A 25857-nucleotide genomic window follows, 5' to 3' on the forward strand; every position below is an offset into this window, starting at 1 on the left:
CATACCAGATACACAGGACCACTGACATCATTCTAAAGGGAGACTCAAAGCGCGGATTGGCACTGTTTCATGTGCAGGACAGTGCACACCTGACCTTGGACTCATGTGCCGGACAATGCACACCTGACCTCGGACGACTGAGATGGATCCCTGGCTGACTCGTCTCGGACTGGGCTCACATGGGACCAGTTCACCATCCCAGGTCCTGCACCTTCTGTACGGAAATGTCTACGTGGCATCCAAGTGCGGGATGCACGTGACAGCAATCTACGACTCTCATAAGCCACGGCATGTCCCTCTTGATTAAGGACAGCTCCTATGCAATTTCCACATGCATCACATTCCACACAAAATAGTCTCTCAGTTTGAAGGGACGCTTCTTGGTAGTGTTATTTTGAGCCTTTGGACCATTGTTATCCTGGTTTTGGTCCTTTTTAGGTGGCTATCCCATCATTTTGCAGGTTTTGGACAGCCCTCTCTTTGCCTTGAAATGAGGGTTTAGCCTTATTGGATCGACTCAATTTGAGTTCCAATTGCTCTGTGGCGGTGGCAGCTGCGATTAATTGGTGTGGTATGACCAGGATACATTTATAGTCCCGCTTTGTACACAGGTTGCAATCCCGATTGAAACCTTCTCTTCCTTTCCGCCTTGGTGACATGCATAAATGGAGACACCTCCAAAAGCACTTTCCAAAACTTTTGTACATAGGCATTTACTGATTCCCCCTCATTTTGCTTTACCCAATCCCAGTCCATTGTTATCTCATTCAATGCATTGGGAGGCAAGAATTGAGCATAGAACCTCTCCTTGAACTCTTCCCATGATCTAACAGGATTCGGTGAGAGCTTCTCCGTGAGCCACCAATGGGCAGCAGTGCCTTTCATGAACATGCTTACATGCCGGATCATGGATTTCTGAGTGAAATCCTTATCACTGAAAGCAATATCAAACTGGGCAATAAAAGCAAGTGCCTTTGATGCATCATATTCCCCATGATATGTGTCAAACTTCCCGGATTTGTCTCCGGCTTTGAAGTCACGAGACTTTGATGCATGTGTGTGCATCTCAACATGTTTTCCCCCATGTTTGTCCATTGGGACAGTCCCTATGACTATCATCATTTTAGGACCAAAAGGTGATGCATAAGGCATAGATACATGTGCCCTTTAAGCATGAGACATGGCTGGCCCCTCAACATGCATTGATACATTTTCAGCCATAACTTCTCCCTCACGAGCACACTCGAAGGCATGAGTGGCATGAGAGATGCACGGAATACCTGCACCCATAGTTGCCAGGCGTTTCAAAAACGGCAGGTATGAAACGGGTTTCATACGTTTTGAAACGTTTCATAAAAGGTAAGAAACGGGTACAAAAAGGTTTCATACAAAATAGAAAAAACATGTATATTTTTTACTTGAAATATACAAAAGAAAAAACTGTTGACATAACTTATAAGAGACCAAATTGAATTCATTTCAATAAAAACAAAATACATGTAAGATATGATGATATCACAAATCACGTGGGTGATCACTGATGACTAGACAGAAATCAAAAGGATCACCACGTGGGTGATGAGTCATGACTCAAAATCCAAGATCAAAATAAATAACATGTCCAAATAAAATGATACTGGCAGCTGCTAGCTACTATATGCATCCTCATCTGCATCCTCATGCTCATCCTCATCTGCATCTTCTGCCTCTGCAGCCTCACTCTCAAGGTCACTGCCGGTAGCCGAGTCCTCAAATGCCTCATCCTCTAGAGGTGCAGGTGCACCACTAGTACTAGCCTCTCGAGAAGATCGTGTAGTGCGAGCCGGAGCCATGATCTCCTCATAGAGCATAGAATAGATGTCTCTCTCCTCCTGAGGAATGTCGGAAATCTCCTTGCACTTCATGATATCAATCTTATCTGGATTCACTTGGCGAGGCTCAATGGGAGGACCCTTTTGTTCTAGCAATCAGAGATTGCAATGACAAAAGACAAGCCTCTCCAATTGTGGTGAGGAGAGTCTATTTCTCTTTTTCGTGTGAAAAAGAGCCCATGTACTCCAATTTCTCTCACAAGGCCCTGAACTGCAATCCTAGGAGAGAACTCTCAATGCAATCCGTCTCTACATTGTACAAAAAAGAATGTTAAGTTAGAGTCAAAAAGAGAGTAGCATTGGCTCCAACTGTGTCTCCCTGAGCAATGCAGTAGCTCGCCCAAACATATGGCTACCATTGCGGTAAATGAGAAGCTCATCCTCGAGCTTTCTCATAAGCTGTATATCACCTCCCACTCCCACCAACTTGGTAATGTACTCGACCCATCCTGACTCTAGCTCCTCATTGAGGTATTGCTCCTCATTCCTCCAAAGGGGATGCAAAATATGCATGATGTATGAAAGGAAACGTTTTCTAAGGTTTTTAAAATATGCATGATGTATGAAACGCGTTTCATACAGGACGAAACGTTTCGTACGTTTCGAACCTGTATGAAACGCGTTTCTATGCAACTGTGCCTGCACCAACAAAAAATTGCAGCCCATGATGCATGTGTTGTGCATGCACATTTTCAGCCGACAATGGCATTTGACATACATTTTGACCACTACCATAAACATTGTATCCTTCACGGGCTACATAAGGTGTTCCTGCATGGCGTGAAGTCACTGATTGTTTCTCTCCCATAGCATGGAGATTCATCCTCTTAGACATAAGTTCTTGTTCGGGCACTTGTGGGGATTCCAAGACATGTGAGATGGTTGCCTTTTCTGCATAGGCATCCTCGATACGAGCCAAGTATGCACGTGCTGCATCTCTCGGTTGCATGTGCAACTCTTGAGCAATCATTGCCATTACATGATCCATATAAGATTCAGCTTTCTTGGCCTTCAAACGGTCATGTACCAATGGATCCTCGCGGCGGTAGAGATTCAATTCTTCTTGTTGTGCATGGAGAAGAGCCTGCATACGAGTAAGTTCAGCACCCAAGACTATGGACTCTTCTTCCTGCATCTTTTCTTTGCCATGGGACAGCTGTCCCACATATTCATGTTCCCTATTGTGCACCACATGAGTTTGCTCATCCTGTAAAGCATTGGAGGCATGCATTTCATTGTCCCTGCCTCTTGTATTGGCATCTCCAACATTCATTGTATGGCTGTCCATATTGTTCTAAGTGTAGAGATAGCTAGTGTTCACGGTGATCATCTCTCACGATAGAAGTGAAAGAGAACCGTATGCTCTGATACCAATGTAACTTGGTTGAACACAATGCTAATCAATACACTTAAATACACTAAGATTTGATGGACACTTGCTCAAATATAAGAAGTAAATTGCTGAATTGACAAGAGACACACAATGAGCCGGAACGGCCGACCCCTCCCTCAAATAAAGTCTATTGATCTTGGGAGAATCAAGTACATAGTGTCGTGGGCATTTCTAACCAGATTTCCAAACCAATGCATATGAATACAATATTGCAAACAAGTGGTTGTCGATGTAGACTTGCAACCCAGGCTACCCTCTCAACTGCCCATGTTCCCTACCATCTGCTCTCTATTGTTCCACCAACACATGGTAGCAACAATATGCAAGAGAGCACGTAGGACAAGAGAACACTACACAGGGTATGTGATCTTGTAATCCGGTTCCTCCCTCCTGCTACTTGCTCCCATATTTAAGCATAAAAGCTTACCAATAGCAAGTAGAGTTGATGACGGCGGAAGTCTTCGCGATGGAAGTCCTTGGAGTGTTGAGATCTTTGATTTGTCGCCTTTCCTCGCGCAAAAGTCTTCAAGAGGATTAAGGGGACCTTGGGAAAGCTTCCCCTATGGTTCAACTTGAGAATGAAAGGCTGAAATTAGGGTTTTCAGCAAAAAGACCAAAAATTGCAACAAAAATGAGAGCTGTTTTGCTGAATTTCAGTCATTGGCAGTGAGTAGGAGAGTGATTAGCACTTGGAAACACTCTTGGAAGCTTGGAAAACACCCTAGCAAGTTAGGTATGACTATGGAGAGCTTGGAAATGGAGAGAAATGGTGGAAAAACAGAGTTTTCAGCCTCCAAAAATCTTCATGAAGAGAAAACACGAATTTTCTCTTATTAAGTAAGTGAATTGGGGTCCAATCAGGTGAAGGGACATGGGGAGATGCCCATTTATGAGTAAAAGGGTAGGATCAAGTCCTGGACATTGAGTCTTGTCCGCCTCGGGACTTCAGTGAGTGTGAACTTGGAAGCGGTCATAATTTATAAGTGACTTTTTGGGCACCCTAACTTTAATGAAGTGGGAACGCACTCACTTATAAATATTGGCTAAGTCCTAAAAGCTATTTGAGCCTAGATTGGGTAATACTTACCACCTGTTCAATGCCACACAACCATGTCAACAGACAGTTTCACACGCACGGTTCACGGGCGGGGATCCCCTTACCCGAAACTACACATTGGTCAAGCAAGCATGAAAACAGCATGCAATTTCAATTGCAAGCAAGCACATAAAGATGCTATGCAATACAGCATTGGTATGGACAATCCCTGTTCATGAGACTATACCAAAATAGACGTGCTCCACGCAAGTACACGAGGTACCAGACCCAATGGAACACCAATCCACCAAGCATTTCTGGGCATGTACACGGAGGCACAAGTCCCAACGAAAAGCCAAGTCTACAGTATCACATGAGTGGCATCAATCCCGGCATAAACAACTGCCATGGACACCAGTCCAATGTACATACATGATAAGAAAGCACAGGTGGACCAATTGGGTGGCCAAATGGTGACAGAGAGACTTAGTCATGAGCATGGAGGAAGGTGGCGTGGAGGGTGACATACACGGATACAACTTTTTTTTGTTGAAAATTTTATTGTAAGTTGGACTAACATCCAAAGGTTGGGACCCTTAGCCCATGCATCACAATTTTGGAGGAGGGGGGTGGGGGAGGCTCGCCCTCGACGCCCTCAGGAGTCCTTGCCCAGGTGCCCGGCCCACAAGAGAGAAAAAGAACGAACCTTGGTCATGTCCATCATTTTTGCCCATTGCCATTTTACAAATTGTCCACCACTGTGTTTTAATGAGGTGTAAATGTCCAACTATTAATAAATGTGGGCACCCATATTTTATAAAAGTGTGAACCTGCATATAAAAGATAGAGCCATAGAGAAGAAAATACAAGTGTTTGAGCCATACTTACCACCTGTCAGCACGCACAAGCCACGTCAGCATACACTTTCATGCGCACAAAACCCACGGGCATTGTTTCGGGCGTTCTCAGCCTCGAGGGAACCACACACAAAGCAAGAAAGCATGAAAACAATGAACCCAAACAAGCACACAAGAATGCAATGCATCTCCCATTCTAAACAGCTTGTACAAACGTCATCTGCTCGGATTAGGTGCGGACCAGAGTGTCCCTAATCCAAGTCGATTGGATCTAGGTTCGGACACGAGGTCCCTAGCCCAATCCAAGTGGGTCTAGGTGCTGACACGAGGTCCCTAAACAAATAAATGTCCATCTCATGACAGTGCCCACACACACCCTTCATTGAGAAGATGCACAAATTACATGTTTTGACTCCACTTTCCACACAACGAGCGTTCCTATCAGACCCATGACTTGTCATGCACACGCCTCACATAATCCAATATTTGTTTCTTGTTCTTGGACACCCATCAAGATGTCTAGGGTGCCCAAAACCTAAACTTGGATAACCTCCCATTCTCAAAGCTTGTCCAAAAGTCCATAAATCCTGTAAATCTGATAAAATAGAAATTAATGCCTAAAATCCTAGAGACCCCGGAAATGATGACACATACAAACTTCCAAGGATTGTCAACCAGCTCCCGAGCCTCATATTGGAGTAAATTGTAGGCATCCACTGTCACGTGCACACATGCACTGCCATGCTGAGTAGCGACATGATTCCCCGACATCCAAAAAGCCTAAACGCTGCTGGAGCACTCCTAAGAAACACTTAGTATTCCATGATGAGTTTCCATGGACAGTTTTGTATCACCCCAGTGAGATAGCTATGTTTATGTTTTCTTTCTTTTATTTTCCATTCCATGATGAGATATGCCATGGACATTATTGTATCACTTTGGTCTCATAGGCCCAGTGGGTCTTTAGTAGACGCTTAATATCTCTCTCTCTTAGAGACAGACTTACATTACATATGTCACTTTCCAGTATATTACGAGATACGAGGTCGTTTTCACTGCCTGTTCAGAGAGGGTTTCGGCGCCCCAAGATGAGAGGCCCATCTCGACACCAGGATCAGGACCATACTAGCACGGCATGGGAGACGTCCAGTCAGAGTACTCACCATGGAGGACATTGAGGATATCCGCCATCAACCGATGAGGGACATCTTTGGATAGTGATGTATATGATGCTTACTTTTGTTGCTGGAGTTTTCCTCCCAGATGTTATCCATTAGGAGCTCCTAGTACCTTACTTTTCCTCATAGTTGTTTCAGTTTTAGTTAGTTGTTTAGTTGTTTTTAGCTTTTCTTACACAGACATTGTATCAGATCCACCAATTGTTGTAACCTTTTTGGGCTCATAGGTCATTTTGGCCTTCTGAAGACGTTAATATATCATTTCATTTCATTTCTCTCTCTCTCTTTTTTTTTTCGTGAAATGGTGTTTTATATTATATGTAAAAATGTACATCAGCCACATGGCTCACACAGAACCTATGGCCCCAAAAAAACCCCCACAAAAGATCCTCTAAAGGATCATGACCATGCAAACCTGTACACTAATAAGAAAGCCTCCTAGCCAAATAAGCATCCCATATAAAAGCATCAAAGATGAGCCAGCCGAGCCCCCGTAGACCATAACGAAATAACATCTGCATCCAGTAGCTGAGCTGAGAGAAGAGAAGAGAAGAAAACTGCCAAAGCAGCAAACCGCAGATACGTAGAATATGTCCATGTATTCCAGACAAGGAATCAAAGATGAACCCATTCCGTGTAGTCCAAATATGCCAAAGTCCTGTCCATCTAAGGAAATGGAATATCACAAGATGACTGTCCGAAGTAATGACTTGAGGACAAATCCCAAATATCCACTGATAAGCCGAAACAGTAGACCTCTCTACTGCCTCCCAAACGCGAGAGACAAAAGACCAGATCTGACGGGCCACTGGACAACTCATGAACAGATGCATAACTGTTTCAGTGCATGTCGTGTAGAAGAAGCAAGAGGCCAATGTAATTTTACGACGGCTGAGCTGATCCCGTGTAGGTAACCCTCCCACCAACATCCTCCAAATGAAAACCTTACCTTGGTAAGGGAGTTTAGACTGCCAACCACGCATAAGAGTTTTCTGCCACCATGATTTAGACTTGTGCAATCCCCACACCTTATTGGCCTTGGCTGAAACCCAATCTTTCTCTGATACGAGCTTATGATAGACCTAGTTAGCTGAAAGTGATATCAAGTCACCAGATTTACATAGTGCCCAATCAAGCCAAGGCTGATCTGCAGATAGCCGAGGCAATGGAGTAAAAGGCTCAATTGCATGCATGATGTCAACCCATAGTGGCTGAAATGTCCGAGGAACCCTAAAGTGCTGCCGAATACGACGAAACGAATATGGCCTGTCACGACCAGGTATCACAGCATCTCGGATTCTAACCAAGCCTAACCTGACCATGCGGTTGAGTCGTATGCGTGAAGCATCTCTGTCTGGCCAAGCAATGACACGCGACTCCACAAATGTTTCGAACTGCAAAGAGTTCAAAAGTAGTCTTTCATGACCAGGATCCCACCGAGCCAATAGTAGAACTTCATGCCAAGAAAGGAGAATATGCGATAAAATGTGAGATGAACGAATACGGACAGGATGAGCCGCATTCACAATGTCCCACCATGAAGCCTGCACACGTGTCCGTCCATGTGACAATCCCTCCAACTCAATCAAGTCACGAGACATGAATACCCAAGGCTGCTCCTGCAAACACATATCCTGAAAAAGCGCCCACCTATGCGCCACCATATGCAAGCGGACATCCAATAAAGCAGCCCCACCCATTCTTTTGGGCGTCGTAATGTGATTCCAAGCTATCCATGTTTGACCCATAATATTTCCTTGCATCTTCCAGAGCATAAACCGAATGGGAGCAACCAAACAGAGAAGAGATTTGTGCGTCCAAGGTAGCAAAGGCAAAAAATAGAAAATCATGCTACGCATAATAACCTGAGCTACCTTAACCCTCACGTGCATAGGCCACCCTTGAGCTTTCCAATACACAAATTTATCCGAGATCCGAGCAGAAATCCAAGCAAGAAGCGCTTGGGGGTCCACATCCACACCCTGGAAATAGCCTTATCTTTGCCCTAGGGCTGTCCTACAGCCCCTCCATGGCTGGTGGGTTCAGCCTGGGCCTTCCTGGCCCTCATGGCGGTGTTTCCACACCATTCCCATGCCCACACTAAGATCCGGGGTAGCCCTAAGGGCTGGCCCCTTGTCCTAACCACTGTCTACTCAGTGATCTGGCATCCGGTACCATACCAGATACACAGGACCACTGACATCATTCTAGAGGGAGACTCACAACGCGGACTGGCACTGTTTCATGTGCAGGACAGTGCACACCTGACCTTGGACTCGTGTGCAGGACAATGCACACCTGACCTCGGACGACTGAGATGGATCCCTGGCTGACTCGTCCCGGACTGGGCTCACATGGGACCAGTTCACCATCCCAGGTCCTGCACCTTCTGTACAGAAATGTCAACGTGGCATCCAAGTGCGGGATGCACGTGACAGCAATCTACGACTCTCATAAGCCACGGCATGTCCCTCTTGATTAAGGACAGCTCCTATGCAATTTCCACATGCATCACATTCCACACAAAATCATTGGTATCAGAGCATACGGTTCTCTTTCACTTCTATCCTGAGAGATGATCACCGTGAACACTAGCTATCTCTACACTTAGAACAATATGGACAACCATACAATGAATGTTGGAGATGCCAATACAAGAGGCAGGGACAATGAAATGCATGCCTCCAATGCTTTACAGGATGAGCAAACTCATGTGGTGCACAATAGGGAACATGAATATGTGGGACAGCCGTCCCATGGCAAAGAAAAGATGCAGGAAGAAGAGTCCATAGTCTTGGGCGCTGAACTTACTCGTATGCAGGCTCTTCTCCATGCACAACAAGAAGAATTGAATCTCTACCGCCGCGAGGATCCATTGGTACATGACCGTTTGAAGGCCAAGAAAGCTGAATCTTATATGGATCATGCAATGGCAATGATTGCTCAAGAGTTGCACATACAACAGAGAGATGCAGCACGTGCATACTTGGCTCGTATCGAGGATGCCTATGCAGAAAAGGCAACCATCTCACATGTCTTGGAATCCCCACAAGTGCCCGAACAAGAACTTATGTCTAAGAGGATGAATCTCCATGCTATGGGAGAGGAACAATTAGTGACTTCACGCCATGCAGGAACACCTTATGTAGCCCGTGAAGGATACAATGTTTATGGTAGTGGTCAAAATGTATGTCAAATGCCATTGCCGGCTGAAAATGTGCATGCACAACACATGCATCATGGGCTGCAATTTTTTGTTGGTGCAGGTATTCCGTGCATCTCTCATGCCACTCATGCCTTCGAGTGTGCTCGTGAGGGAGAAGTTATGGCTGAAAATGTATCAATGCATGTTGAGGGGCCAGCCATGTCTCATGCTTAAAGGGCACATGTATCTATGCCTTATGCATCACCTTTTGGTCCTAAAATGATGATAGTCATAGGAGCTGTCCCAATGGACAAACATGGGGGAAAACATGTTGAGATGCACACACATGCATCAAAGTCTCGTGACTTCAAAGCCGGAGACAAATCCGGGAAGTTTGACACATATCATGGGGAATATGATGCATCAAAGGCACTTGCTTTTATTGCCCAGTTTGATATTGCTTTCAGTGATAAGGATTTCACTCAGAAATCCATGATCCGGCATGTAAGCATGTTCATGAAAGGCACTGCTGCCCATTGGTGGCTCACGGAGAAGCTCTCACCGAATCCTGTTAGATCATGGGAAGAGTTCAAGGAGAGGTTCTATGCTCAATTCTTGCCTCCCAATGCATTGAATGAGATAACAATGGACTGGGATTGGGTAAAGCAAAATGAGGGGGAATCAGTAAATGCCTATGTACAAAAGTTTTGGAAAGTGCTTTTGGAGGTGTCTCCATTTATGCATGTCACCAAGGCGGAAAGGAAGAGAAGGTTTCAATCGGGATTGCAACCTGTGTACAAAGCGGGACTATAAATGTATCCTGGTCATACCACACCAATTAATCGCAGCTGCCACCGCCACGGAGCAATTGGAACTCAAATTGAGTCGATCCAATAAGGCTAAACCCTCATTTCAAGGCAAAGAGAGGGCTGTCCAAAACCTGCAAAATGATGGGACAGCCACCTAAAAAGGACCAAAACCAACATAACAATGGTCCAAAGGCTCAAAATAACACTACCAAGAAGCGTCCCTTCAAACTGAGAGACTTAACTTGGTTGAACACAATGCTAATCAATACACTTAAATACACTAAGATTTGATGGCCACTTGCTCAAATATAAGAAGTAAATTACTGAATTGACAAGAGACACACAATGAGCCGGAACGGCCGACCCCTCCCTCAAATAAAGTCTATTGATCTTGGGAGAATCAAGTACATAGTGTCGTGGGCATTTCTGACCAGATTTCCATACCAATGCATATGAATACAGTATTGCAAACAAGTGGTTGTCGATGTAGACTTGCAACCCACGCTACCCTCTCAACTGCCCATGTTCCCTACCATCTGCTCTCTATTGTTCCACAAACACATGGTAGCAACAGTCTACAAGAGAGCACGTAGGACAAGAGAACACTACACAGGGTATGTGATCTTGTAATCCGGTTCCTCCCTCCTGCTACTTGCTCCCATATTTAAGCATAAAAGCTTACCAATAGAAAGTAGAGTCGATGACGGCGGAAATCTTCGCGATGGAAGTCCTTGGAGTGTTGAGATCTTTGATTTGTCGCCTTTCTTCGCGCAAAAGTCTTCAAGAGGATTAAGGGGACCTTGGGAAAGCTTCCCCTATGGTTCAACTTGAGAATGGAAGGCTGAAATTAGGGTTTTCAGCAAAAAGACCAAAAATTGCAACAAAAATGAGAGCTGTTTTGCTGAATTTCAGTCATTGGGAGTGAGTAAGAGAGTGATTAGCACTTGGAAACACTCTTTACCCTAGCAAGCTAGGTATGGCTATGGAGAGCTTGGAAATGGAGAGAAATGGTGGAAAAACAGAGTTTTCAGCCTCCAAAAATCTTCATGAAGAGAAAACACGAATTTTCTCTTATTAAGTAAGTGAATTGGGGTCCAATCAGGTGAAGGGACATGGGGAGATGCCCATTTATGAGTAAAAGGGAAGGATCAAGTCCTGGACATTAAGTCTTGTCCGCCTTGGGACTTCAGTGAGTGTGAACTTGGAAGCGGTCATAATTTATAAGTGACTTTTGGGCGCCCTAACTTTAATGAAGTGGGAACGCACTCACTTATAAATATTGGCTAAGTCCTAAAAGCTATTTGAGCCTAGATTGGGTAATACTTACTACCTGTTCAATGCCACACAACCATGTCAACAGACAGTTTCACACACACGGTTCACGGGCGGGCGTCCCCTTACCCGGAACTACACATTGGTCAAGCAAGCATGAAAACAGCATGCAATTTCAATTGCAAGCAAGCACATAAAGATGCTATGCAATGCAGCATTAGTATGGACAATCCCCGTTCATGAGACTATACCAAAATAGACGTGCTCCACGCAAGTACACGAGGTACCAGACCCAATGGAACACCAATCCACCAAGCATTTCTGGGCATGTACACAGAGGCACAAGTCCCAACGGAAAGCCAAGTCTACAGTATCACATGAGTGGCATCAATCTCAGCATAAACAACTGCCATGGACACCAGTCCAATGTACATACATTATAAGAAAGCACAGGTGGACCAATTGGGTGGCCAAATGGTGACAGAGAGACTTAGTCATGAGCATGGAGGAAGGTGGCGTGGAGAGTGACATACACGGATACAACTTTCTTTTGTTGAAAATTTTATTGTAAGTTGGACTAAGATCCAAAGGTTGGGACCCTTAGCCCATGCATCACAATTTTGGAGGAGGGGGGTGGGGAAGGCTTGCCCTCGATGCCCTCAGGAGTCCTTGCCCAGGTGCCCGGCCCACAAGAGAGAAAAAGAACGAACCTTGGTCATGTCCATCATTTTTGCCCATTGCCATTTTACAAATTGTCCACCACCGTGTTTAATGAGGTGTAAATGTCCAACTATTAATAAATGTGGGCACCCATATTTTATAAAAGTGTGAACCTGCATATAAAAGATAGAGCCATAGAGAAGAAAATACAAGTGTTTGAGCCATACTTACCACCTGTCAGCACGCACAAGCCACGTCAGCATACACTTTCATGCGCACAAAACCCACGGGCATTGTTTCGGGCGTTCTCAGCCTCGAGGGAACCACACACAAAGCAAGAGAGCATGAAAACAATGAACCCAAACAAGCACACAAGAATGCAATGCATCTCCCATTCTCAACAGCTTGTACAAACGCCATCTGCTCGGATTAGGTGCGGACCAGAGTGTCCCTAATCCAAGTCGATTGGATCTAGGTTCGGACACGAGGTCCCTAGCCCAATCCAAGTGGGTCTAGGTGCTGACACGAGGTCCCTATACAGATAAATGTCCATCTCATGACAGTGCCCACACACACCCTTCATTGAGAAGATGCACAAATTACATGTTTTGACTCTACTTTCCACACAACGAGCGTTCCTATCAGACCCATGACCTGTCATGCACACGCCTCACATAATCCAATATTTGTTTCTTGTTCTTGGACACCCATCAAGATGTCTAGGGTGCCCAAAACCTAAACTTGGATAACCTCCCATTCTCAAAGCTTGTCCAAAAGTCCATAAATCCTGTAAATCTGATAAAATAGAAATTAATGCCTAAAATCCTAGAGACCCCGGAAATGATGACACATACAAACTTCCAAAGATTGTCAACCAGCTCCCGAGCCTCATATTGGAGTAAATTGTAGGCATCCACTGTCACGTGCACACATGCACTGCCGTGCTGAGCAACGACATGATTCCCCGACATCCAGAAAGCCTAAACGCTGCTGGAGCACTCCTAAGAAACACTTAGTATTCCATGATGAGTTTCCATGGACAGTTTTGTATCACCCCAGTGAGATAGCTATGTTTATGTTTTCTTTCTTTTATTTTCCATTCCATGATGAGATATGCCATGGACATTATTGTATCACTTTGGTCTCATAGGCCCAGTGGGTCTTTAGTAGACGCTTAATATCTCTCTCTCTCAGAGAGAGAGTGACATTACATATGTCACTGTCCAGTATATTATGAGATACGAGGCCGTTTTCACTGCCTGTTCAGAGAGGGTTTCGGACTACTTTCTAGAGTCATGAGATACTAGGATCAGAGATGCCTCGGATTATACTTGCTAGAGCTGCGTAGACTTAGAGAGGGTCTCGTGAGAGGGAGGGGATCAGAGAGGGAGAGACACCTACAGAGGCAGATTACAGACTTCTTTCGACCAGAGATTGAGCAGTCAGGCCAGCAGGCATTGCAGCTAGCCCCAGAGTATAGCCGCACCAAAGGTACAGTGATTGATCATGCTATAGAGCTGGGGCGGTCCAGGCGCCCCAAGATGAGAGGCCCATCTCGACACCAGGATCAGGACCATACTAGCACGGCATGGGAGACGTCCAGTCAGAGTACTCACCATGGAGGACATTGAGGATATCCGCCATCAACCGATGAGAGACATCTTTGGATAGTCATGTATATGATGCTTACTTTTGTTGCTGGAGTTTTCCTCCCAGATGTTATCCATTAGGAGCTCCTAGTACCTTACTTTTCCTCATAGTTGTTTCAGTTTTAGTTAGTTGTTTAGTTGTTTTTAGCTTTTCTTACACAGACATTGTATCAGATCCACCAATTGTTGTAACCTTTTTGGTCTCATAGGTCATTTTGGCCTTTTGAAGACGTTAATATATCATTTCATTTCATTTCTCTCTCTCTCTTTTTTTTTTCGTGAAATGGTGTTTTATATTATATGTAAAAATGTACATCAGCCACATGGCTCACACAAAACCTATGGCCCCAAAAAACCCCCCACAAAAGATCCTCTAAAGGATCATGACCATGCAAACCTGTACACTAATAAGAAAGCCTCCTAGCCAAATAAGCATCCCATATAAAAGCATCAGAGATGAGCCAGCCGAGCCCCCGTAGACCATAACGAAATAACATCTGCATCCAGTAGCTGAGCTGAGAGAAGAGAAGAGAAGAAAACTGCCAAAGCAGCAAACCGCAGATACGTAGAATATACCCATGTATTCCAGACAAGGAATCAAAGATGAACCCATTCCGTGTAGTCCAAATATGCCAAAGTCCTGTCCATCTAAGGAAATGGAATATCACAAGGTGACTGTCCGAAGTAATGACTTGAGGACAAATCCCAAATATCCACTGATGAGCCGAAACAGTAGACCTCTCTACTGCCTCCCAAACGCGAGAGACAAAAGACCAGATCTGACGGGCCACTGGACAACTCATGAACAGATGCATAGTGCATGTCATGCAGAAGAAGCAAGAGGCCAATGTAATTTTACGATGGCTGAGCTGATCCCGTGTAGGTAACCCTCCCACCAACATCCTCCAAATGAAAACCTTACCTTGGTAAGGGAGTTTAGACTGCCAACCACGCATAAGAGTTTTCTGCCACCATGATTTAGACTTGTGCAATCCCCACACCTTATTGGCCTTGGCTGAAACCAATCTTTCTCTGATACGAGCTTATGATAGACCTAGTTAGCTAAAAGTGATATCAAGTCACCAGATTTACATAGTGCCCAATCAAGCCAAGGCTGATCTGCAGATGGCGGAGGCAATGGAGTAAAAGGCTCAACTGCATGCATGATGTCAACCCATAGTGGCTGAAATGTCCGAGGAACCCTAAAGTGCTGCCGAATACGACGAAACGAATATGGCCTGTCACGACCAGGTATCACAGCATCTCGGATTCTAACCAAGCCTAACCTGACCATGCGGTTGAGTCGTATGCGTGAAGCATCTCTGTCTGGCCAAACAATGACACGCGACTCCACAAATGTTTCGAACTGCAAAGAGTTCAAAAGTAGTCTTTCATGACCAGGATCCCACCGAGCCAATAGTAGAACTTCATGCCAAGAAAGGAAAATATGCGATAAAATGTGAGATGAGCGAATACGGACAGGATGAGCCGCATTCACAATGTCCCACCATGAAGCCTGCACACGCGTCCGTCCATGTGACAATCCCTCCAACTCAATCAAGTCACGAGCCATGAATACCCAAGGCTGTTCCTGCAAACACATATCCTGAAAAAGCGCCCACCTACGCGCCACCATATGCAAGCGGACATCCAATAAAGCAGCCCCACCCATTCTTTTAGGCGTCGTAATGTGATTCCAAGCTATCCATGTTTGACCCATAATATTTCCTTGCCTCTTACACAGCATAAACCGAATGGGAGCAACCAAATGGAGAAGAGATTTGTGCGTCCAAGGTAGCAAAGGCAAAAAATAGAAAATCATGCTAAGCATAATAACCTGAGCTACCTTAACCCTTACGTGCATAGGCCACCCTTGAGCTTTCCAATACACAAATTTATCCGAGATCCGAGCAGAAATCCAAGCAAGAAGCGCTTGGGGGTCCACATCCACACCTACCGGATACCCAAGATGACGAACAATGTCTCCTGTATGCACCACACGGCCTTGCCACCCTAATGGCTCAAGATCAAATTCCGTGCATACAATGGGGGCTGATTTTGTTGAATTTATTTTCAGCCCAGAAGCCAATGCAAAATTATTCCAAGCTTCCATTGCTCGATCTATATTGGCTTTTTCGGCCCTGAGAAACATAACAGTGTCATCCGCAAGGACTTGAGCAACCAATTGCTTGCCATGAGGGAGATGCAAACCAACCACTTCACCATGTGATGCCATAGCATCTAGGCGAGATAACATAGGATGAGTGGCAATGGCAAAGAAAAGAGGGCTAAGAGGACAGCCCTGCCGGAGAGAACGGGTGGGAGAAATACCATCCGAAAGTCCTCCATTGAGCATAATCCGCGTGATAGAGCCAGAGCCAAGTAAGTGCACCAAATTAGCCATTTTGGGACCAAAGCCCATGACTGTCATTAACTGAGAAAGGAAAGACCAGCTGACATGATCAAAAGCTTTTTCAAGATCCAGCTGCACCATCACAATCTCTTGCTTCTTTGCCTTGGCATAATCCACTCCAATTTGAACATTAAGAATATTATGCAAAATATTCCTGCCATGCACAAATCCATATTGATATGGATGAATAAGAGCACGAAGCACCTTCTGCAAGCGATTGGCAAAAATCTTTGTAAAGATTTTATACATAATACCCATAAGTGAGATCGGGCGCCATTGAGCCAAAGAAGTAGGCGAAGGGACTTTGGGCAACAAACGAAGTATGCCCAACTTCCAATCGGCAGGCATATATTCCTCATCCCAAACCCTTTGACAAATAAGCGTCAAAGGCTCTGCAAGCTGATCAACATATTTTCGGAAAAACTCATTTGTCAAACCATCCCAACCAGGGCTCTTTCCCATGGGAAGTTTGGAGAGAACAGCTTCCACTTCCCCTTGAGTAACAGGAGCATCAAGCTGAACCGCCACATCAGGATCAACTTGATATCGTACTTCAGCAAACAATGACTCCCTTGCAGCCAGGACAGCCGGCGAGACATCCTCTCGAGGGACAAGCAAATCTTCATAAAACCTGATGCAATGCTGAATAACCTCAGAAGGTTGAGTAACAAGGTTGCCTTGGGCATCCATCAGCCTAACAATATTCTCACGTATATGTTTTTGATGCAACTTATCATAGAAGCGATGAGATTGACAGTTAGCATCCCGCAAAGCATCAAGACGTGCAAGTAGTTTAAAGCGAACATATTGTGCTTCCTGCACCCTAGATAGCTCCTTTTTCAGCCATTCTATGGCATCCACAACTTCAGCATCCATAGAGTCAGTAAACATGAACGCCTGCAAGCCCTTTAAAAGCGACTCAAGAAGAGCCACATGCTGTTTTTGTATAGAGGCATTAGCAAGACCATAATGCCGCGCTAATTTCCGAGTGTTAGTAAGGAACACTGGCCAAGCATGATAATCAACCATGGACATTCTTGTGGAGAAATGTCGTATCAACTGGCACATATAAACATCAAAAACTTCATGCTCCAAAAAAGTGTGATTTAAGCGCAAAGGCAAGCGTCCCGACAAGACTTTATACGCACCCACAGGATGATAGACCATTTCAAACACAAGCGGCCAATGATCCGAGAAAACCTGTTGCTGATCAACCATCATAGTAAGAACCTCTGGCAAAAAGAGATCTTGATGTAAAATATACATCCTATCCAATCTAGCATAAGTGCCCCGAAACTGTTGTGAGGCATAAGTGTAACCCCTTTCATCTGGATGCAACCAAGACCACATGTCTTGTTTTAGCGACCTTGCTGCAAAAGCTTCCCACGCCATTCTCTCCGGGCCATCCATTACAGAATGAGGCGACGTGGCTTGCTCCCTGGAGACAGACATATTAAAGTCTCCCATCACAAAGCCAGGATGAGAGATTGAAAGAGCACACAAGTCATTCCACAACAGACAGCGTGCACGAGCATTATTTGGAGCATACACCCCTAACAACCATAAAGGCGTATCATCCCAAACAATCTGTATCACTAGAAATCTTCCATGAACATCTTGAATCACAAGAGAAGGTTGAAACTGCGAACGAACAGCAAACATAACACCTGACTGCAAAGCAGGATGTCCACTGTAGAAAACATGAAACCCCTTATATACATAGGCTTTGCCAGCCAACTTATGCTGCTTATGTTCAACTGCACACCAAACATCCCAACCATGACAAAAAGTTGTGCGCGAAAGCCTGAACTGCTTTTGGCGCGAAGAAATACCCTTTACATTCCATTGTACAATTTTCATAAGCCTTCCCAGAAAAGGAATCAACAAGGCCGTGTACTAGGCCCAGGACAATCTGCCAAATCACGAACCTTTTGAAGCATTGCATTTTTAGACATGGTATTTGTGATCTCAGACTGCCCTTGGAGTTCCCGAGCACGTGCCAAAGGGTAATGACCATCCCATGGTGAGATGACCTCACCCTTCGAACCAAACATGAGGCAATTGTTGTTGTGCTTCTTTTGTTAGGCGACTTCTAATAGGATAGCGTTCTACTCTATCCACCCCAAGAGCCCCTATACCCTGAGAAAGTTGGCCTCCCGGCCTCTCAATCCTAGTCTGTTGCTGGGCACCTGAACCCAAAGGGCGACGAGCATATGTATGTAAGGGCCGCTGATGAGTACGCAAACGCCCCCGCCAAACAGCATCTGAGAAATCCCCCCGCGGGGCAACAAATCGTGTCTTTTTACCACATACTTCCACCCATGGCTGCTCAACCTCATTCTGAACATCCACATGTACATCCATGTGCTGGGCATCATGTAAAGGAGCATCATGCTCATCTTCCACGGGCAACTGCCCATCAACGATATCCTTGGTAGCAACAACTTGTTCTTTCTTAGGACATTCGGAGACAAAGTGGCCCATCTCACCACATTTGAAACACTGGCCAGCAAATGTATCCCACCTCAATTCATACATTAAAGGTTGCAGCCCAACCATATTGATACGTAAATGTATCAGCCTAGGTCTCCCAGTATCCCACAACATGCATAGACGATTTCGGTTTCTAGATGTCATTCGAGGCACCACCAAGACATCACCAATACCTCGCATGAGACCTGGTAAAACACGCCAATACATTGGTGGGAATTGTTTCACTTCAACCCAAACTGGGCAAGCCTGGCACAACATATCTTGGTACTCTGCCATAGGCTTCCACGGAACCACATGAACCAACTGCCCATCCAAAAAGAGTGGCACCTGCTCCAAGACTGCCCTACGGGCTTCCGAAGTGCGAAAAACTATTTCATAAAAGCCTCTTGGACCATCGGAAATCTCCTCAAGTGCCTCAGGCGACACCAAGCGGCCCAACCATGCTCTAAGATGAGGCAACAACGGAATACGCCCAGTAAAGAAGAAGATAGCAGCACGATCATGAAAATCTGCTAGCTATTGTAGCAACAAAGGAGTCTCCATGCATACATCAGCCACACCACCATTATCTACTGCAGCCACATATTCTTGCAGAAGCTCACCAGTGATCTGCAGCAAACGTGCAAACTCCGGAGAAGGTACCTGAGAACTTTCCTCTGCATTCTCTCCAACATTCACCGGAGTGTAGCTTGCATCAACATCAAGCCTTTGACGTTTTTGTTGCTCCGAGGCATATGAAGCATAACCCACATCCTTCTCGATCATCTCCTCAATAAGATCCATGTTAAGGCTATTGGCAGCCATGCCACCAACAACAGCAGCCGGGTCATCCAAATCCATGTACAAAAGCAAAGAAAACCCGTTCTCTCAAACCCAAATTCAGCACCTGCTGCAGTGCTGGCTGGAAACTCTTCTGTACCTGCAGTACCTGCTGAAACCCTATTGTACCTGCAGTACTGGCTGGAAACTCTTCTGTACGTGCACCACCTGCTGAAACCCTACTGTACCTGCAAGTCACCTGCTAGAAACCCTAATGTACCTACAGTACCGGCAGCTGGAAACTCTTTTGTACCTGCCGTACTTGCGGAAACTATTGTACCTGCAAGAACCCCTACTGTACTGCAGCACCTGCTGGAAACCCTACTGGACCTGCAGTACTTGCTAGAAACCCTAGTGTACCTGCTGTACTTACAGTAATACCTGGTTAATTCCGGGCCACAAAACTCTCTGCGATGTATCAGGCGACGGCGATGGGAGTGCCTTGGAAGTCCTCCATGTTGTAGACGACGGTGATGTAGAGGGAGCAGCTAGGGCAACGAGCGATGTCCTCGCCCATCCTCAGGTCGGCCTCTCTCGACGAAACTCCATCTCTCTCTCTCTCTCTCTCTCTCTCTCTCTCTCTCTCTCTTGCGTTAATGTTCCTCAGGGTGCTTAAGGGCTACGATTAAGGCATGAAGGCTTCCGCTATGTCACATTGGTATCACAGTATCAGGTGCAGCCACATCACCAAGCACTGCAGGTCCCACAGTTTCACATCAGAATATGTAAAGTTACCATACCTGGACTAGTGAAACAGAATATGTAAAGTTAACATACCTAGACTAATAGTCATTCCTTGACTAGTAGCCACACCCAACCTACCTTCATCACACGAGGACCAACCGAGGACCCCAGGGGCGTCGTACTTGCACCACAAGGGCATTGTCGTAGGTCTCAAGGGCATTGTCATAAGGGGTGTATAAGTCCAAGCAAGGTAAACCCAAAGCAGTTAAGAAGCATTAAGAAGGTCAGGTATGCATTAGGTGAATCCTCCGTATTTAGCCCATGGAAGTTAGGTCCTCAAAGGAGTACCTCAGTGGCTTCCCGGGAACACGAGGTGCAGCCCTAAATAGGTACCTTGATCAACCTCAAACATCAATCAAAAGTCAGTGCGTTCAAGGGCAAGGGTATGCAGGTTAGGGGTCAACAGTGAAACAGATGCACATTCCCAGTCATGGAGTGGAATCAGAGGCAAGATAAGAGATTCAGTATAGTTGCTAGGGCAGAAGTAAGTATGACAAAGTTGGAGTCTCAGAGCAAGCAAGGGATGATGACAGTCATCCAAAGTCAAAGACAAAAGGTTGGATTCGCGTGACCCTTCATCAAGCTCAACAGGAGGGGATATCACGTGCACATATGCAATGCCATGATTATCCCTACAGTTAGCCTCATCTAGCAGCAGTATTAGGTGCATTTAGAACATGCATCTTAAAATTCCACCGGTCGATATGGAATGCTTGGTTGAACACAATGCTAATCAATACACTTAAAATACACCAAGATTTAATGTACAAGAAGCACAATACAAGATCCAATTTACTGAATTGACAAGAGCCACACACTAAGCCGAACGGCCGGCCCCTCCCTCAAATATAGTATATTAATCTTGGGAGAATCATGTGCAGGGAAAAGGGGTAATTTCAGGTCGGCCGACCTGCCCCTCACCCTATATAGACAGCGTTTAAGGTTCATTGTTAATTTCTAAAGATTTCTCGAGCTCAGTCAGAAGCACTCAATGGGAGACTGATTGGAGGAGCTAAAAATTGATCTGCAGCAACGTTGGGCTGAGGACTTGTTCCTAACAGCATCGTTTGGGGCCGATATCAGAAGATTTAATTTTGTACGTGGACGGCACGGAAGGGAACATACATGTCTTTGTTGATTAAGATCTGACACAGTTGCAAATACAGGAGATAAAAGGCATGAGCAAGGTGAAGAAGTTGGTACAGCAGGCTTTATAATGTGGGATATGGAGGAAAGTATTTGGGTTTTAATAAACAAAAAAAATGTTCAATGAAATCACTCGAGAAAAGGGCCCCACACCAATCACAGTCTCACAAATCTGGAGCCTGTATATTTTGGCCATTTAGAGATCCTCAATAGGTCATCACCTGATCTATGGCAAAACGTCTGGCACATGCTTTATGCCGACATTAAGAATGACAAGCTTTACCAAGGTGACAAAAAGGGGGGTTTCTCCATGTGGGAGAAAAACTGCTACTATCGCAGGGTCTACTCAGGGAAAAAAAATTACCATCCTTACAAAGATTTACATGCATTTCAAACAGAGAAACTCAAGCTTCTAGTTACATGGCACACCTTTTCAGCCAACCATCGAATTTCGGAACAACCTTGAGCAACCAGAGCGGCCATGCAATTATTTCCCAGATTCATCCCTTCCACAATACCAGCAGCAATGGCAAGCACATTCTTCAATGCTCCTGCGATTTCCACACCGACAACATCACTGCGATACGGAGACAGACCCAATGCAATTGTGTTAGCATGAACCTCCATGCATGACTGAAAGCATCAGTATAAAAGCCCCAGACAGATGTCACGAATCACCTCGATGTGTTAATCCTTAAATATCGAGACGCCAAGAGTTGCTGTGCAGCTCTTGCAAGTTCTTTGTCTTTCGATGCAGCAACCATAGCTAAATATAAAATCAGAAAGACTTTGAAATTTTAGGCTGCATAGAGAGAGAAAGAGAGAGACTTGAATGGTGAACTCATCAAGGCTACATATTGTTGCTAGTATCTCAGACTTCTCACACCTGTCGGAAGCTCATCCATTAGCTCAATTGAAAAGGAGGGCCCGGATATTACTGCCAGGGGCTGCCGTTGATTGCCAAGCGCCCGTGGAATGACCTGTGACATCATCTCCAGGGAGGATAGCTCCAAACCTTTGCTGACCGAAAAGAATGGGAGACTTGCGGGCACATGCTCGGATATGCTCTTCAGAAAATCTGCACTGTACTGTAACAAAGCAGCACAAGTCATTTCTGCAGCCAATAGGTCCAAAATCTTACAAAATGAAAAGCACTCACATATTAGAAGAAAAAGATAAGAAAAACCTTGGCATGGACAAGCTAAGGGGCGTAGTTATTACTCTTAAAGATCATGCACCCTGTAACATGCTTTACCATTAGACTATTGGTTAATAATACCATAAAATCAAGGTTATTAACAGGGCCTGGGGCCTATAGAAGTGAGTGGAAGTGCACATAACTGAGTGTGGAGCCAAAGTCTGTGGGTCTAGCTCAAGGAGGTCTATGACTTGGAGACCTCACCGTCAGATGAATTCACCTGATCTCTCCCCTAACCTCAAGGGTGGTCCAAAGCAGTCGGGCACATAATGGGTTGGTGAGTCTGTCAACTGCGTGTTCTCTAGGCATTTGTGTGCATGTGGTTGGTGCCCTCGATGCAGGTTAGTCCTGATTGCCTACACGAGGGTGTTACAGAACCAAAAACAACGAACTGATCACTTCAAAAGTGCTCTCTTACCTGAACTGGAACAGCATGGATGCAGTATTCAGAGTCTTTGAATGCCTCTTGTGGATTGATTGTTGCCACAATATTGTGTGGTAGTGTGTGTTTCGGGAAATACTTTCTGAGAACTCAAAAGAAACAACTTAAGGCTCCAAATTAACAATCTCAAAAAACACACCCAATGCTCTTCATGATATTTTTCAGTAAACCACAAAGTCTGAAAATTTTGCCACGACTTAGCTAAACTCAAGTCTATACCTGTTCACATGGTTGGTATTGATTGACTCACATATAGAGGCATCCCTAAGAAGCAGGCTGACCTGCATCTCAGATTTATTCCTTGCTAATAAAACAGCCATAGCTGTTCCAAAAGAGCCTCCACCAATCACAACCACCTGCCAAGGCACAATTCAACCCTCTCTCTCTCTCTCTCTCTCTCTCTTCTGCGGGCCAATGCCCTCAATCCAGAGCATCACAATCCTCCATCCAACAAATACAGATCCAAGAGGCTATTAGTGGTACTTATATGCTTATCTGGCCATTCCACATGCCATGGAGGGAAAGGGGGCAGATGTGCTAGTTTTGTCAAGTGCAACACTTTGGTATGTGTGGTTTGTGTAAATAGGGCACAAATGACACCTCAAACTTGGGTAAATCACTTGTGGATGATGCTTGACACCTCATAGTTGGAAATTATGGGCTAATATAATGCATGGATAATAAATCATTATAGTCGATATATAAATCATAGGCAATGCATGGAGAATAAATCATAATAGTCAATTTACACTAAGATATGGTCAATGCAAATAGAAATGTGCTAGACTATGCCATGGATGGTCGATACATATTTTTTATCATAAGATCTTGGATATCCATTGATAGCCAAGTTTTATGACATGGATTGCAACAATTACATCATTAAAATTCCTTCTAGCGTATACGTGCCCCGGAAATATCACTATTTGGATTCTTTCCAAGTGTATAGGTGATCACCATATCACACCCAAGCAGCGTTGCAACCCTTGCCATTGTTCTTTATCCTTGGTTTCAAGCAACTTGTTATGGATTCCACACAACTAGCAAATTTACTTAAGGGTCTCAAAGAAAGCGTGGAGGCAATATTTGCCTGTATCAGGGGCATGACGATGGACAAAGTGGAGGCCATATTTGACCGTATCAGGGGCATGACGATGGACAAAGTGGTGAAACTTTTTGGAGGAGGATTTTTCACTCCTTTGGATGCAAGTAAGGCTGTATTGGACAAGCTTTACTCCTGGTCCAACAATTGCCATTTGGCCCTCCTAGCTCTATTTCATATGATGAAACCCATGCCCGGACACTAGATAGATGGAAGAAGATATGGGGACAAGGTCCATAAGGTTTGATTAAGAAAAAGCACCATTCTTGGTCAAAAAACAAGAAAAAGCAAAAAGTCAAACAGGGTTGACCGCGAGCCAAGGGCACCATTGGAAAGACGAGACAAAGCCAGACGAAAAAGCTAAAAGCCGATTTTTCAAAAAGCAACTCTAGGGCCAAAGAACAAAGCTCTGAAGCTAGAAAGCAAAACAAGAACTTTTGACTAAAGTTGAGTAATATGTTACTATTAAAAAGACCAAAAGCAAAGTAAAAAGGCAAAAGCAAAGCAAAAGCATCACCTTTTGGCAAAAAGCAAGACTTCCCCAAGCATAAAAGAAGCATGAGCCTCTCTTGAGCAGCAAGTTGAAGAAGAACCTCTTCATCGCATTGCCATCTTCGTTGTAGCGTAGATTATCTTCTCCATCACCATCTACTTGATCATGAACCAAATCATGGAATTTTTCATCGTTGCCTTCACTGATTCAAAGCACCTACATCAACTATTGTGCCACGCCGTACGGAACTGTACAGCCTGAAAATTTCAGAAACCCTGAAACTGCTCCAAAAACCCTAAAAACTGCTTTTTGGAGGGTTTTATCACCCGAAAACCATTAAATCAAGTTTTATATTAGTTTTCTTGCTAGAAAGAGCTTTTCCATGGTTTTCCTCATCGACAAGGCTGTAGGAATTCTGGAGATTACTCATGGGATGAGCGAGTGACTCTTGGACTTGGACTTGGACTTGGACTTGATTATTGGATTGGAACTAGAACTTGGACTTGATCATTGGATTGAAAATAGAGCATGGACTTGATCATTGGATTGGACTAGAACTTAGATTGAAACTAGAACTTGGACTTCGACTTGGACTTGGATATGGACTTGGACTTGGAAATGAACTTGGACTTGGACATTGGATTCGAACTTGGACTTGGATTCATTGGATTTGGATTTGGATTTGGATATTAGATCTCGTATTAGCCCGGTGAGAGATACTTGTGGGTCATCCCCGTGGTGTGCTCGGCATCAAAGATCTTGTGCCTTGACATTAACATCAACTTGGATATCCTACATCGCCATATCTGTTTGTTTTGTATTCATTGATCGTATTGATCTTGGCCAACGTGCTCCGAGATTATTCCTGAATAAATTCCTGAAAAGAGGGCGGGGCTTGTTCCCCGCTCAGTGTGGTGTACTGTGCAAGATCCTTATTCCCTTCTCTCTCTCCCCCCTCTCTCTATATCTTTATCTCTTGGACAGTTGAGTCTGTCACTGCACGCCCCGCTAGGCTCACAATAGTATCAGAGCAAGATTTCTCTACAAGAAACTTTCTTAGAGTGACAGAGCTATGTCAAGAGCAAAGGGAGACCAAGGGCCTCATCATAGCTGTTAGGTACGAAACGAAGGCACAAA

The 25857-nt window shown here is 44.8% G+C and overlaps 1 protein-coding gene across 2 annotated transcripts in view; it reads right to left on the reverse strand.

The window, feature by feature from the left end:
• The window catches only part of GLY1 (NAD-dependent glycerol-3-phosphate dehydrogenase family protein), a 72436-nt gene that overhangs the window by 21615 nt on the left and 24964 nt on the right, over positions 1 to 25857 (reverse strand). For both annotated transcript variants that reach the window (XM_086800638.1, XM_086800639.1), the window contains exons 2-6: positions 23345 to 23481; positions 23102 to 23207; positions 22372 to 22573; positions 22164 to 22251; positions 21915 to 22062 (exon numbers count right to left, since the gene is read on the reverse strand). In XM_086800638.1, coding sequence (XP_086656764.1) covers positions 21915 to 22062; positions 22164 to 22251; positions 22372 to 22573; positions 23102 to 23207; positions 23345 to 23481 — 681 coding nt within the window. The remainder of the gene's footprint in view (positions 1 to 21914; positions 22063 to 22163; positions 22252 to 22371; positions 22574 to 23101; positions 23208 to 23344; positions 23482 to 25857) is intronic.

Source organism: Cibotium barometz, chromosome 7 (assembly GCF_041138505.1).
Source record: "Cibotium barometz isolate CiBa-2024 chromosome 7, ASM4113850v1, whole genome shotgun sequence".
In the NCBI taxonomy this organism is placed as follows: Eukaryota; Viridiplantae; Streptophyta; class Polypodiopsida; order Cyatheales; family Cibotiaceae; genus Cibotium; species Cibotium barometz.